Source organism: Patella vulgata, chromosome 6, assembly GCF_932274485.2.
Source record: "Patella vulgata chromosome 6, xgPatVulg1.2, whole genome shotgun sequence".
Lineage (NCBI taxonomy): Eukaryota > Metazoa > Mollusca > Gastropoda > Patellidae > Patella > Patella vulgata.
The window spans coordinates 49,976,549-49,990,072 of NC_065884.2; the positions used below are offsets into that span (position 1 = coordinate 49,976,549).

General features: G+C 31.2%; 1 protein-coding gene across 2 annotated transcripts; it reads left to right on the forward strand.

Annotated features, from left to right (window-relative positions):
* The first annotated feature begins 52 nt into the window (after positions 1-52).
* Positions 53-6,764, forward strand: LOC126823569 (transmembrane protein 134). 2 transcript variants are annotated; one of them, XM_050552478.2, is made up of 7 exons: positions 53-287; positions 1,526-1,581; positions 1,901-2,008; positions 2,849-2,925; positions 3,574-3,618; positions 4,286-4,339; positions 5,388-6,764. In XM_050552478.2, the coding sequence occupies exons 1-7, from the start codon at positions 90-92 to the stop codon at positions 5,465-5,467; spliced, it is 618 nt and encodes a 205-aa protein (XP_050408435.1). In that variant the 5' UTR covers positions 53-89; the 3' UTR covers positions 5,468-6,764. The 2 variants fall into 2 exon arrangements, with proteins under 2 accessions (XP_050408435.1, XP_050408436.1); XM_050552479.2 differs by having other exon boundaries at positions 1,904-2,008.
* The last annotated feature ends 6,760 nt before the right edge of the window (positions 6,765-13,524 follow it).

The following is a 13,524-nucleotide window of genomic DNA, read 5'->3' on the forward strand; positions in this document are numbered from 1 at the left end:
AATAAACATTTTTAGTTATCTCCCTTTAGGTTTAATAGAGGATGTAAGCGACTATTATTTCAGAATCATAATATTTTGCAAAATGCAAAATGACAAATGCAGATTACAGCATCGATGATGCCTTTGATTCTGATGAAGAGGATAAAATAAAACTTTATGGGGCTACATCTGATTCTTCTTCAGCCAGGGGCCCAAAGATAAGGCCAAAAGAGATACCAAATTTTCCAGACGGCATTGAAGATGTAAATGGTAGTGGTGGTGGAAGCATTCCACTTCAAGAATTTCAGGTTGAATAAAAACTACCCCATTCTAATAAATATATTTATTAATTTTTTTTAAAAAATAATGTTCTTTATTTATTTAGAAGTTATAAAAAAAAATTAACATTTGTAATAGGTGTGTATTGAATAGAATATATTTTTTATCATCTTGTTAAAAACAGGCTATACTATAGGACTATAGCTGTGTAGGCCTATGACGGATGTATTGTAAAATTTAAAAATATAAATTATTAAATTAATCTTATTGTTGTTGATAATGACGGATGTGCTCATGAGCAGGCCTGTAGCCAGAGTCGGGACCATTGGGGGGCAAGCAAACAAGGGACTACTGAACTTGATGATCTTTAAATTAATTAATCACGGTTGTTGAGACTGTTAATAAAAGATTAATACTGCTAGTTGTCTTTTGTTTTGTTTAATCGGTGACTTTTGAACTTGACAGTAACTCACCAAAACTGTTTAATGATATTTCTTTGCACATCCTACAATAACATCATGATTATCGGTAAATCGGCTTTAATTATCCCTCTTTGATCGTTGCCATTAAATTCATCAGTTACTTATTTTATATTTAGTATACAAATATACTATACATATAAAGAAATAAAACGTTATTTGCGTAAACATTCAACATTGGAAATTGCCGTTCCTTCATTAAGAGGCCTATACAGTGTTTGTTCCACATGCTGTACTTGATGACGAACGGTAAATTTCATCTGCATGTTATTTTTATAAAATAAATTTATTTGACGATTGTGTTTAACCTTTCCTTTCAAGTTAATCCAATGTCCGGAATGTCGCCTACACGAGACCGAAATGTCACCTTTCCAAGGCTATATTTGAGTCTGAAAGTCTGAAATGTCCCGTAATCGGGGAGACAACACCCTTTACAGACCACAGAACTGAGGGTAGCAAGAAACATATTATATTATTTTTTTGTAGACACAGAGGATACTCAATTGTCAGACTAGAACGTCCTGAATTAACAGAATTGCAATTGACATAGCTTTCTTGTCAGTCCTGACAGTAGAAATTGTTTGAGTAGAGTCGTGAACCAATTAAACAAATCTATTTCAGCTGTCATGGTTGGTTGAAATATTTACTTATTCAGTCAACACCTCCACCTTTTCACTCAATCGTCACTACTTTTGAGATTGAGAGAATTCAATTCCGGAATGTTCAATCGCTAAGTATCCCCAATCCTGCCATATATGCAGTCTCTTGGATATATTTGTATTTTTCAGATTCATCATGGTCAAAATGCACCACTTATCAAGAAAGAAGATAGAAAATCAAAACAGTATGTTCTTAATCATTTATATTTCATATGCTAGAAATTTACCATGGCAGCTACATCTACTGTTCCATAGAGAAAAGTGATATTACTAAGGCTTGAATTTTACAAGGTACAATTTTATGGATACACAATTACTGAATTGTTTATCCAGGAAATTACACCTTGTAACTCTTAATTGATATGTTCCGAATTTTAAAAGTGGATTATGGAAATCTTTGTTTGGGTATCTACCATCACATCTTATTGTTATCTTTTAATCCAAGTATAGCCATTTAGAATAGTTTGTTCATCAAAGACCCTATACTGTATGTTTTATTTCTAGTAGTAGTTTTTATCCTGGTCTACATGGTGCTACATCCAGTCATTCATTAGCTACAACATGGTCAAGTGAAACTATTGTCTCAACAAAGTCTTTTGGAAGCTATGACAGGTAAAAGTGACAAACTTTTTTATTCTTTCAAAATTGAAAAATAAAAGAAATGGGGTTTAATGTCTAATGAAGACGGGCATATGCCATACAGTATGCTATAAAGGAAATTTTGCCCGGACAGCGGCGCTATGCCCTACTCTTATATCAAATTCCAACTGCCATATGTTCTTTTACTTGCACACCCATGTGTGCACAGGACCTCTATTTTTAATTCCATCCAAATGACTATATGTTGTGTCTTGCCAGACCCTCGTCCTACACCACTGACAAGGCACAACCACGCCGGAAAATCCTGATGAGCTTTCTCAGCAAATACTGGGATCGAACCTCCAGGTTAGCGGGCCAACATCTGACTCAGCCACTGTGGAATAGAATAAACCTTTATTGCATCAAAACATCTTTAGACAACAGCATAGAATATACAAAAGTGTAAAATAAATGTACAAAAATCATGCACAAATTCAAATTTATAGCACTCACATAACCATGGGTAAACCCCTCCTATAATTATAAGATTCATGATATTTAAATATTTTAAACTATTTAATATATGTTAGTATCAGACACCGGTGTTGCTGCTTCCTTTTCAAAATTTTGTATTTCTAACCCAGTTACTATAGTCACTGTACTGATGTATGACTACTAAAATAGACTAATAAATAATTGAGTTTTTTCAAGACTAATCCCGATAGTGACAAAAATATGTCATTTGGGAAGTATTTGAATCAAAATGGATTCACACTTTAAGAACTTTTGCAATGGATGGCTCAACGTTAAGATTTTGTCCTAAAGTTTCCCCCCACCCTCTTTGTTCACATTATTATTTATGATTATTTTCAGTTGGTTACGACACCCTAAAGTACGAGAAAATTGGCGGTTAGTCGTGGGTTCTATAGCTTTAACCATTATAGGTATAGGTAAGTATAATAATATCTCTTAATGTAAGTACATGTAGTGACAGGTGTCATGGACAAGGCCGGGTATGCATAATCTTTTTATAGCTCAGGATACTACTTCTTTGATTATATATTTTTTATGTATTATTCACTGTTTAAATGTGCATGGTATTAATGGATACGTTGAATTATAAAACATAAACATTTAAGAAAGGTAATTTTGTTTTCATAGCTAACAACTTGAAGCATAGAAAGTTTTCCCAATAGCCCATGCTGACATCTGTCAAACTAAGACTAAGAGGCAAAATGATACTGACTATATAATAGGTAGAAGACTCAGTTATCTAAAATATTAATAGACAGTGCACTAATTGCTCAACAGAATATCACATATAAAGCTTGGTCCACGGAAAGACATTCCTCACTTTGAATGGACGAAACCCGAATTTTTGGACCAAACCCAACCCTAACACGTGGTGCGTGTCAGTGTTGCTAAAAATAAACCATCCTCTCGTTTATCAACACGAGATTTAGTCAATTCACCACGGCCGGTGTTGTGAGGAATGTCTCCTTGTGCAAAATTTCACAGATAATTGAAAATGTCAAAGTTAGTGGCATAAATGATATCGATCATAAGATATTTAAATTTGATTTATTTTAATTTTTCAGCCCTTATAATATCTGGAGTAGGAATATTAGCTTCTTCCAACAGAGGTAAATTTAGTTAATATTAGTTGTTGAATAAGTTTTATTTATTTGTAACAAACATTCTATATTTTTCCAGGTGATATAGAACATTAATTGATAGCAGATTGGCATGAAACCACAAATAAAATGTTTTGTTTTTTTTTCTTCTCATTGTTCATATATTATTCTGTTAAAACTCCAAAATGAACAATTGGATCCTTTGTGTATTCTAAGTCATACCTGAAAATGTCTTGATATAGCTCATACAGTACTCAGTACAGCACAGCCCAGGAATAAATTCTATTGTGATATTACCAAGGGATTGAAGTGTGAAGAAAGTCCTGCCATAACACTAGGCTTTTTTTTAGATACTTACCTGTAGCCATCAATTATGTTTAGAAATCCCAAATATTGTTTTACTCTCAATTAATCATCATTAATGTGGGGTGGGTGACTGAAAGGGTTTACAGGTGCACTTTAGATCATAAGATATGTCATTGATTCCAGTGGTGTGGTTCTGATTCCACACTTGTATGTGACAGGGAGTTAGCCCGCCTGTCCAACCTTGTGGGTTTTTTCCGGTTTCCCCCCAAAGCTGGAGACCCGAAGTGGATCATGTGTTAGCAGAATTAAAGTGGCAATGATAAATCTGATTTGATTAAAAAATTTAATGTTCATAATATTTTAATTTCAGGTATCCATTGCCTTGTTTTCTTTGTAATAGGATTGATCTGTTTTATACCTGGTGGTAAGTTTCTTCTAAATATATTATCTCTAGACCTGGCATCAGATGTCAAAGTTTTTCAAATGTTTTACCAAATATCTGTGCAATGCCTTTCATGTGTCCTACCAATTTGTACACTAGGCCTGTTTAATTTCATTCCGACAAAATAGTTGGACACACTTCCATTATAGCTCCATGGGCATTACTTTTGAGTGGAGACCAGGCTTAAAAAATTGTGGAGGTTCAAGGATTTCCAATAATTACTGCCAGAGTTATGGCCCTTGATTACTACGAAAAATATTGCAGATGCTCTACAGGCATAGTGATCATTCGATTGACTTTAGATTGATACGCAGAGTTTAAGGTCTTGAGATGAACAAGTATATTGATTTTCAATGAATTTTGATAACTTGAACAGCTAACTCCATCAACTAGAAGTCAAACAAATTCTAATGATTTTCTGATAATTACTTTTAAACATACATTATGCAAGAGCTAAATCTTCCTATTGCAGGTCTTTCTTTAGGCCTGAAATGTTATCTAAATTATTAATTAGACATTAATTAACCTATCCAGACCATAATTAACTCTCGATGCCATCGCTAGCCTGCGATATTTAGTGCATTGGAATACATTTTTTGAAAAATAATTAAACGTAAAAATGGATAATCAAGACTTTGTTTTTATCGTACCGATTTTAGTAATGATGATTGAGGCTAGCCTAAACTTCAAAAGCTAATATCTCGGTTCAGAGTGGAGCAGTTTAACTGAAATTTTCAGCATATTCTGTTTACGTTATCTATTTTTTTTAACTATTATAGCGAGAACTGTCAACTCTTTATCTAATCTCCAATAGTTCTCCTTTAAGTAATTATCAGAAAATCATTAAAATGAGTTGTTACGGTACTCTTAATCAGATTTTAGTGTATTATAAATGTTTCATTACCTACAAAGAAAAAATATCCTTGACTAATGGTGGGTTGAGTTTCTTTCTGGCATGACCACTACACAGTGCCATGTTGGATACAAACTATATCAATCTTAATTACAACATTTTCTTCTTTTTTTCCAGTATATCATTTGGTAATAATCTGTTTTGCTGTACAAGGACGGCCTGGTTATAGTTTTTATAATCTACCTACGTTTAAGTGAAACCATTGTTAAATGTGATTATGACAGTGAAAATGTCAGTCCCAGTATACAGTGGTATGTGAAAGAAAGATGCGTGTTGATTGATATTTTATAGTTTGTTATGATTTCTTACAGAATCTCATTGCATTCATTGAAGAACTTTTTCTTCAGGATATATTTAGCAAGGGTTTAATGAATAATTATTTCCTTGACAATTGTTAGGGCTTATGATTTTCAAATACTTTGATATAATTTTGAAACTGAATTCCATGGGAACACATTTTTGAAAACAATAACAATTGGTGAAAACATAAAAATATCAGTCAAGAGTTCTTGTCAGATGTTTTTGTATCTCTCGTTTAACACTATTCACTAACAATTGACAATCAACAGATCATTTATTAGGCAAACTGCATGCATTGTATTTTTCGGCCATGATGGTCTCATTCTGTCGTTGAGTGGAATATTTACCCTACTTTACAACAAACATACAATTGCATTCTTCCGATAAAGTTTCATAAATTTCAATGTTTATAAATGAAATAGTTATCTAGATTTTGTTAGTTAATCATTTTAATCGATGTCAGTAACTGCATAATATTATATATGTCAAAAACAGAAACTATACTTTTCTGAAATGGACCCCACCCCCAAATATTTATCTTTTTCCTAAAATAGAAAAAAAACCAGTCTTTAATTGTATATACTAGAATATTTTACTTTCCATGTTTTTAGGGATAGTTAGTCTTTATCTAAAGAATTTAGCACATATCATTTTTGATGTTTTTATTTCTGTTTTCTTTACTCAAAATTTCAAAGATATGAAAATAAATTCCCGTGATAGCAAAAAGTTAAAGGTCAAAGATATTGAAAACATATCAAAGCCCCCCTCAAAAGAGTTTAGAAAATGGTCAAGAAAGATTCCAATCTTTGTTTTTTTTAGGCAACTATGCATGTAAGTGAGTGTATGAATAATATCAAGGATTTCTACCATAGGTTCAATAATATACATTCTTTTTGTTAATCAGACTAATTTGTTATCGACCTGGCCTTACAAAAATGATAAAAAGTAGGAACTTATTATGCTGCAATAGAACAGAAAACCCCAGAACCACATTTTGTTTTAGATTTACTTTACATGGAAATTAGGAAAGCAATGTACAGTTTTGTTACTTATTATAAATTCAAGAAAAACTGTTGGTGGGTGCTTGATGGAGTCAAGCGATTGTTATATCAAATACACTACTTTAATGTTTTTAACTGCATATTGATATAATTTTGGCTTTAAAAACTAAAATTATGTTTTATTTTATTGTTGTACTGCATATATTAGTGTATCTTTTATATAGATTACATAGTGGACTACATATGAGATATATATATATATATATATATATATATATATATATATATATATATATATATATATATATATATATATATATATATATATATATATGTCATACTTATACAGAACTGTAATATCATATGTAGTCCACTATATGTCATACTTATATAGAACTGTAATATCATATGTAGTCCACTATATGTCATACTTATATAGAACTGTAATATCATATGTAGTCCACTATGTAATCTATATAAAAGATACACTATTATATGCAGTACATATATATATCCATATATATATATCCATAGCTATGTCAGAATATACATATAGTATATTTAATTGCAGCATATGCATGACTGAGAATATAGATAGTGGTCTAAATATGATATTACTATTTCATTTGTGTGTAACATATCCATGGCTTTAGTCAAAATAGAGATAGTGGCCAACATTTGATATTAAAACTGTTTTTAGTTGCATCATATTCATGACTTAGTCAAACTACATATAAATAATTGATTACATATGATATTTGAGTAAATCAAATTATGCGCGGCTAAGTCGGAAATCCTAAATATACAATGTATCTTTTTTTTTTAATTGTTTTACAGGAATTCCTGCGTCTTTACATTTCTGTTTAAATTGTTATTTGTTAAAATAGTTTATGTACGCCTGTTTCTTCTTTACTGTAGTTTAGTAATGTTTTTGTAATGATATTATTGAGATCATCTCAACCTAAAGTGGTAATTTTTATTTTATTGATGTATATATTACTTTGAAGGAATGCGATAATGAAACGTAACATATCAAAATTATCTTGATAATTGTGGAAGTACTACAACGTAATCTGCTCTTGGTATATAGTGCTGATTTATTAGACTTACAGGGATATTCTGTGGTCTCTGATAGAACAAAAAGTCTTTAAAAATTGGACTGCTTTACATCCTTAAAATTTGTGGACCTTAGTATGATGGCTTATTTATTCATGCAGTACTCTCTATTCTGTTAACACAGTTTTCTCGATTCTGTTAACACAGTTTTCTCTATTCTGTTAACACAGTACACAGTTCTATTATTCATTTCACTGTTCACAAAGCACATTTAGCATCAAGTAAGTAATGAAGCCCCTACCCACACACCCCCTCCCCAAAAATAATCCATGGAAACTAACTAAAATATTTATACTTATCCATCCTTGGATGCATTGTATTCCCTAACATGGAGGTCTATGGGCACAGAGTTTGGCCTGGAACTCCACAATTCAGCAGTAATAAGAACTAATTTCCATGATCATGTTTTGAGATCATGTTTCTAGGGCAACCACATTTTTCATCACTCATGGAGTATCATTAAAAGATCAGTGGCTATAACCCTACTTCAGAAAGTGTGGTTAATTTTGGGGGCTATTTTTATAGCAGTAATAAGTTTAAGCTCTGGTACTAAAGTGTTAATGTTGTGGTACTTTTCAAGTGTGAAGATAATATTTATATGTATGAATATATTTTAAATGTATTTCTCGCTTAACCTAAAAAGGACACCTTTACTTTAATGTATGAACAGATATTTTTAAAAATCAATTTAAAGCATGTGAACCATGACGTTTTTATTGTAATTACACATTCCTGACTTAAAATATGACTTGTAACATGATTGGAATGCTATTTTGAAGTTGGAAACTTGCAAAAGACATTACAAGATTCAAAGGAAACATTTTAGCAATCTTTATTATCCTAATAAAAAATAGTTGCTTAGCTTGGTGTAAGCGCTAATGTTTAATTATCATTAAATACTCACAAAAACAATCTAGTCACCACATCAGTCATTCCTAGTTATTTTAGGCCATATAAGAAAAATACTCTGGTTCTCAGATACTTCCTCATCACTTAAAAAAAGATGAATGACCAGTTTTTATTTTAAAAAATGAAAACAGTCTTATTAATTACCACACATATATGTTTTGTTTTTCTGATTACCAGATGTAACTATGTAAAAAATTCAAATGAATCTGTAAATGTACAGTAGGCTCAATTATCAATTATACAACCTTGATACATGTTATTTAAAATCATAATTTGTACTGAATAGTCATACAATCAACGTGATGAGATAAATGAGTGCCTCATAAAGCAGTGATTTTGAGAGGTTATTTAGCCCTGTAGATATTTTGAAAAAATAAAAACAAAAAAGGTAAAAACTTCCACCTCACATCTGATTTTTAGAAAGAGTTGTTTGAGTACCAGAATATATTTTTTGTATGGACATATCATCATCATTGTTAGTAAAACTGATACACATATGTTATAAATGTGTTACTAAATATAGTACATGTATATCAAATACAAATAATATAGAGAATTTTTATATATAAGCAAAAAAACATACATTTAGATGTGTCAAAACAAAAACAGAATGAAGTAGACATGCTAAGGTTTTAAAACTTTGATTACCCACAAAAAAACCCCACAAAAAGCAGCAGGAATTTAATGATGAATGTTTCAACTATTGTGTAAAGAAAAACAGTTGTTGTCATAGTTCTTATTACAATTGATCTATACTTAGTAACTCATTTATTGCTTATTTAATTGGAGGACTTTCAATTTATTGGCCAAAATTCCTTCAAACGAAAGTATCATTTTATCTCAGGGTCATTTTGTTCCACATATCTGTTTTAATTAAGCATTTCATTAAGAATTATATTTGAAATCATCACTATTATGATATGTTATTATGTATTTTTCGTGTATATTTAGTTATCCTAAGAAATGTTATAATGTATATTTAGTTATCATAAGGAATGTTAGTCTATTTTTAGGTATCATATAAGGAATGATATTTGTTGTGTTCACCAGAATCAAATCAGAAAACCATATTTAACCGAATGATTACTCTGTGTAGTGATCCCCCCTTTTACAATATAAAATTGTCATTCAAATATATGTGCACAGTTTGTAAAATGCAATCACATTATAGCTTTTTTTAGTTATGTTCGCTTGTAGCAAACAATATGAAATAGTAATAATGTCAAATTATGTTAAGTTATCAATTTTCCCAAAAAATGAAATAAAATCCAAAATTGTGAGTACAGTGCAGGTAGGCATGGATGGATCTCAGTGATACTAGTAGGATAGACAGTAAGTAATCTTCCAAAATAATCAATATATAGTAATCCACAAGCAACATGCTTGACAAGACTGTATACAATGTAATTGATTTTGTCAAGGATGCTTTCCGCATGGAACAGGTTACATAAAGTAAACAATGAATATGCTCGTGTATTTGTTATAGTATGTGTCCTTATATGTTTGAATTTGTTGAATCCATATTGACTTGTAAACTTAAGCTTTACAAAATAAATGTTTGTTGTGACTCATGTTATTGGAATTTGTGGAGTGAAAGATGTTATTTTTATTTTTTAATTTTGCAAAGTTATATATTTATATGTATACCTCCAATACCATTTATTTTGCTTTATTACTTTATGTAACCAGTTTATAAGTCATTTATCATTTAAAACATTTGTAATATTTATATAGGCAGTACAGTTACATCCTCTGGGGTATTCAAATTAGAATGCAGGCCAATCTGTCGCTTAGACATAAATGTTTTAAGATTTATAACCTGGCATATACATTATATTTGATAGCCTATAGTGGTTTTCAAAGAGTTCATCATTGCTTTACTCCACGTAAACCATTGGTGGTTAGTACAGAATTATTCTTAACATGACATTAAGTAAAATTAATTAGGTTTATTTTAATTTTTGTTTTGTTTTGTTGAAAGTGGTAGTGACTCTTTCATTTGCAAATTACATGTATGTTAGTATTAGTAGAACATGTTTTCATGTTTATTCACAGATCATGGTTACCTAATTTTCTTTACATCAAGTGCAGCCAAAAAACTTCTTTCTAACTGGTATTAGAAAATTTTTGTCATTAGAGATACATTATGGGAGATTAGATAAAGTGTTGGGAGTTCTCACTATAATAGTTAAAAAATAAGATGATGAAAAGGGGACATGCTGAAACTTTCAGTCAAATTACTTCACTCGGAGCCAAGAAAACTTCATTTTAAAAATACTGTAGCCTTGATTGTCATTGTTGCCATGATAATAAAGAAAGTCTTGATTATCCATTGATGCGGTTAATCATCATTGGGCGTTGAACAGCTGATTGGATTCAAATCTAATGAAAATTGGACACATAAGATGGCATCGAGAGTTGATATCATTGTCTAATTTCAGGCCTAAAGAAAAACCTGCAATAAGCAGATTTCAGCTCTTGCATAGTGCATGTTTAAGCGCAGCCAAAAAATATCATTCTAACTGGTGTTAGAAAACACTCATTCAGTTTCAGTTCACTAGTTCTTTTTATTTTTATTACTTACATATTTAATATGTTATATTGCACCTATGATCATATAAAGTTTTACTATTTACCAAGGTCATTCAATGCTACCATTTATTGGAGTACAATTTTCCTTGGTAGCAAGTTATTAAGCAGATGATAAAAAATTTATATTGAAACTTGCTGTCCTCCTCACTCATTACCACAAATTATCAGTCCTTGTAATATGCACAGGTTGATAGTATAGATTTTAAAAAGCAAAAATGAATTTTTGGACAGGATTTTACAATTTACAATTTAAAAAATCTGTACAAACCAAAGATAGGTTTTTGTTAATACAAAGTTGCAATTTATAGGATTTCGCTTTGGTGAAAAATTTGAATATATGTGTGTTCGATTGAAATAAATCTGAAGAAATCTGAATTCGATTTTAGTTTGGCTTTTGCTAATTTTATGTCTAGTCAAATTTGAATTCTAGTTCCGTATACTTTACTAGTCCTGGTTGAAATATTTCAGCACTGATGTGCATATTCTTGAATGTAAATTAAGGAATCCAGATTTGGATAGTGATGAGTCAAACAATCCTTTAATGAAATCCAGATTATCAGCAATCAAACATGTGGTTAAGGAATGATGGTGTTCATACATAAAGAGCAGTAATGTAAACCGCAAAGTAAATTAAAGGAGCTGTCCAGATATATTTTATTCTAGTCTTGTACAACTGTCTGAATCTGTGGCACTTTTAGAAGAAATACACACTTTAATTTTCCACTCTGGAATTTGTTAGGGGTTTTTCTATACAATTCAGCATTTCTCTTAAACCCATTTTTCTCAGCGGGTACACTTTGAAATCTAGGACTACTCCTTTAAGATTTTTTGGGATAAAGTAACAAGTATTAACCTTGGAGTTTAGTTAATATAATTATATGGTGTTAGCCATAGACAATCTATATGTTTATATAAATATCTACAGTGAAATATATGTAAGTTGAGTTTTAATAAATCACCTTTTTTTAATGATAATTGTTATTTTGTTGGGTTTTTTTTGTTCTGACAACTGAAATGTTTTTAGGATCTTCAGTTGTCACAAATAAAAATAAAATGAAATTTAACATCCTACTTTGCAGCACCAACCGGTCTTATGAAGAAAACTATTAACCAGTTTCTGGTTATGGCTAATAACACATCTGGTCAACAACCATAAGTTGTCATTATTTCTATAATCTGGAAATTGATCATCTCAAACATGTCTTTACAAACTTCAACGGCTATCCAGAGAATTTTGTAACAAACACCATCAATAAGACCCTGCCAGCGAGTGCACCTAAACTGAAAAATGACTGCCCCAGTCAGAAACTTCCTTCCTTTCAACGCAAAGTCTCCTACCAAATCAAAAGGCTACTAATGCAACAACCAGAAATAGATTTAACTTTCACAAAAAGCAACAACACCAAAGATATATTAAGAACTAATGGAAAACTAAATCCAACACAAACACTACAACCAAAGGGATATGTTTATCAAAAAGAGTGGAATTTTGGGAATTCGTACATTGGGGAGACCAAACGCCCATTAAATATAAAGATAGATCGATGACCACAAGTCGAAAGTAACAACCAGCAACTGTAGCTGAACACTTGAACTCCAACCCCTGCCACAGAGTCCAAATGTTAAAGCACTATGCAATAATACTAGCAATAGAAGGACAGGGTGTTGTAATTATTGAAACCTGATCAAATCATTGTAAATACTCCACAACAAGTTCTCCATTAATCAGTTTGTGTTAATTTCGGGTAAAGTGGTCTTTATGCATATTGGATGTTGTTATTAGCATTAAACTTTTATAATTACATTACCTTAATTAAGCTAGGTTCCCTTCAAGGTAATTAGAAGAGTGTGTTGTGTACATGTATATATTGTCTTGTTATATTTTCATATTTTATCATTGCTTGACAATCACTAGAGAAGCCAAGCCTAGTCAAACAGTAATAAGCAGTAATTGTATTCCATAAAATTATGATCTGTATATTACAATTTCTAGTTTTAGGTATATGACACATCTTATCAGATTAACCAGTTTTCACAATTTCTGGTTTTAGCTAATAACACATCTAGTCAACATCAACCAGTTGTCACAATTTCTTCTTTTAGCTAATAACACACATTGTCAACCACAACCAGTTGGAAATGAAATGAAATGTGGTTTAACGTCCTACTGTTCTAATGGAGATGGGCATACGCCATAAAGTGTGCTAGGAGGGGAATTTTGCCTGGACAGTGGGACTATGACCTACTCTTATAACGAATTCCAACGAATTATAACGAAGGGATCTTTTATGTGCATGCCAATGTGTACATAGGACCTTGGTTTTTCATCCCATCCA

What these genes read in the sequence shown, in the direction of transcription:
- LOC126823569 (XM_050552478.2), top strand. Translation starts at nt 90, where the DNA reads ATGACAAATGCAGATTACAGCATCGATGATGCCTTTGATTCTGATGAA. An exon ending in TTTAACCATTATAGGTATAG is followed by an intron (nt 2,926 to 3,573) that starts GTAAGTATAATA and finishes TTAATTTTTCAG; the next exon opens with CCCTTATAATATCTGGAGTA. An exon ending in ATTAGCTTCTTCCAACAGAG is followed by an intron (nt 3,619 to 4,285) that starts GTAAATTTAGTT and finishes TTTTAATTTCAG; the next exon opens with GTATCCATTGCCTTGTTTTC.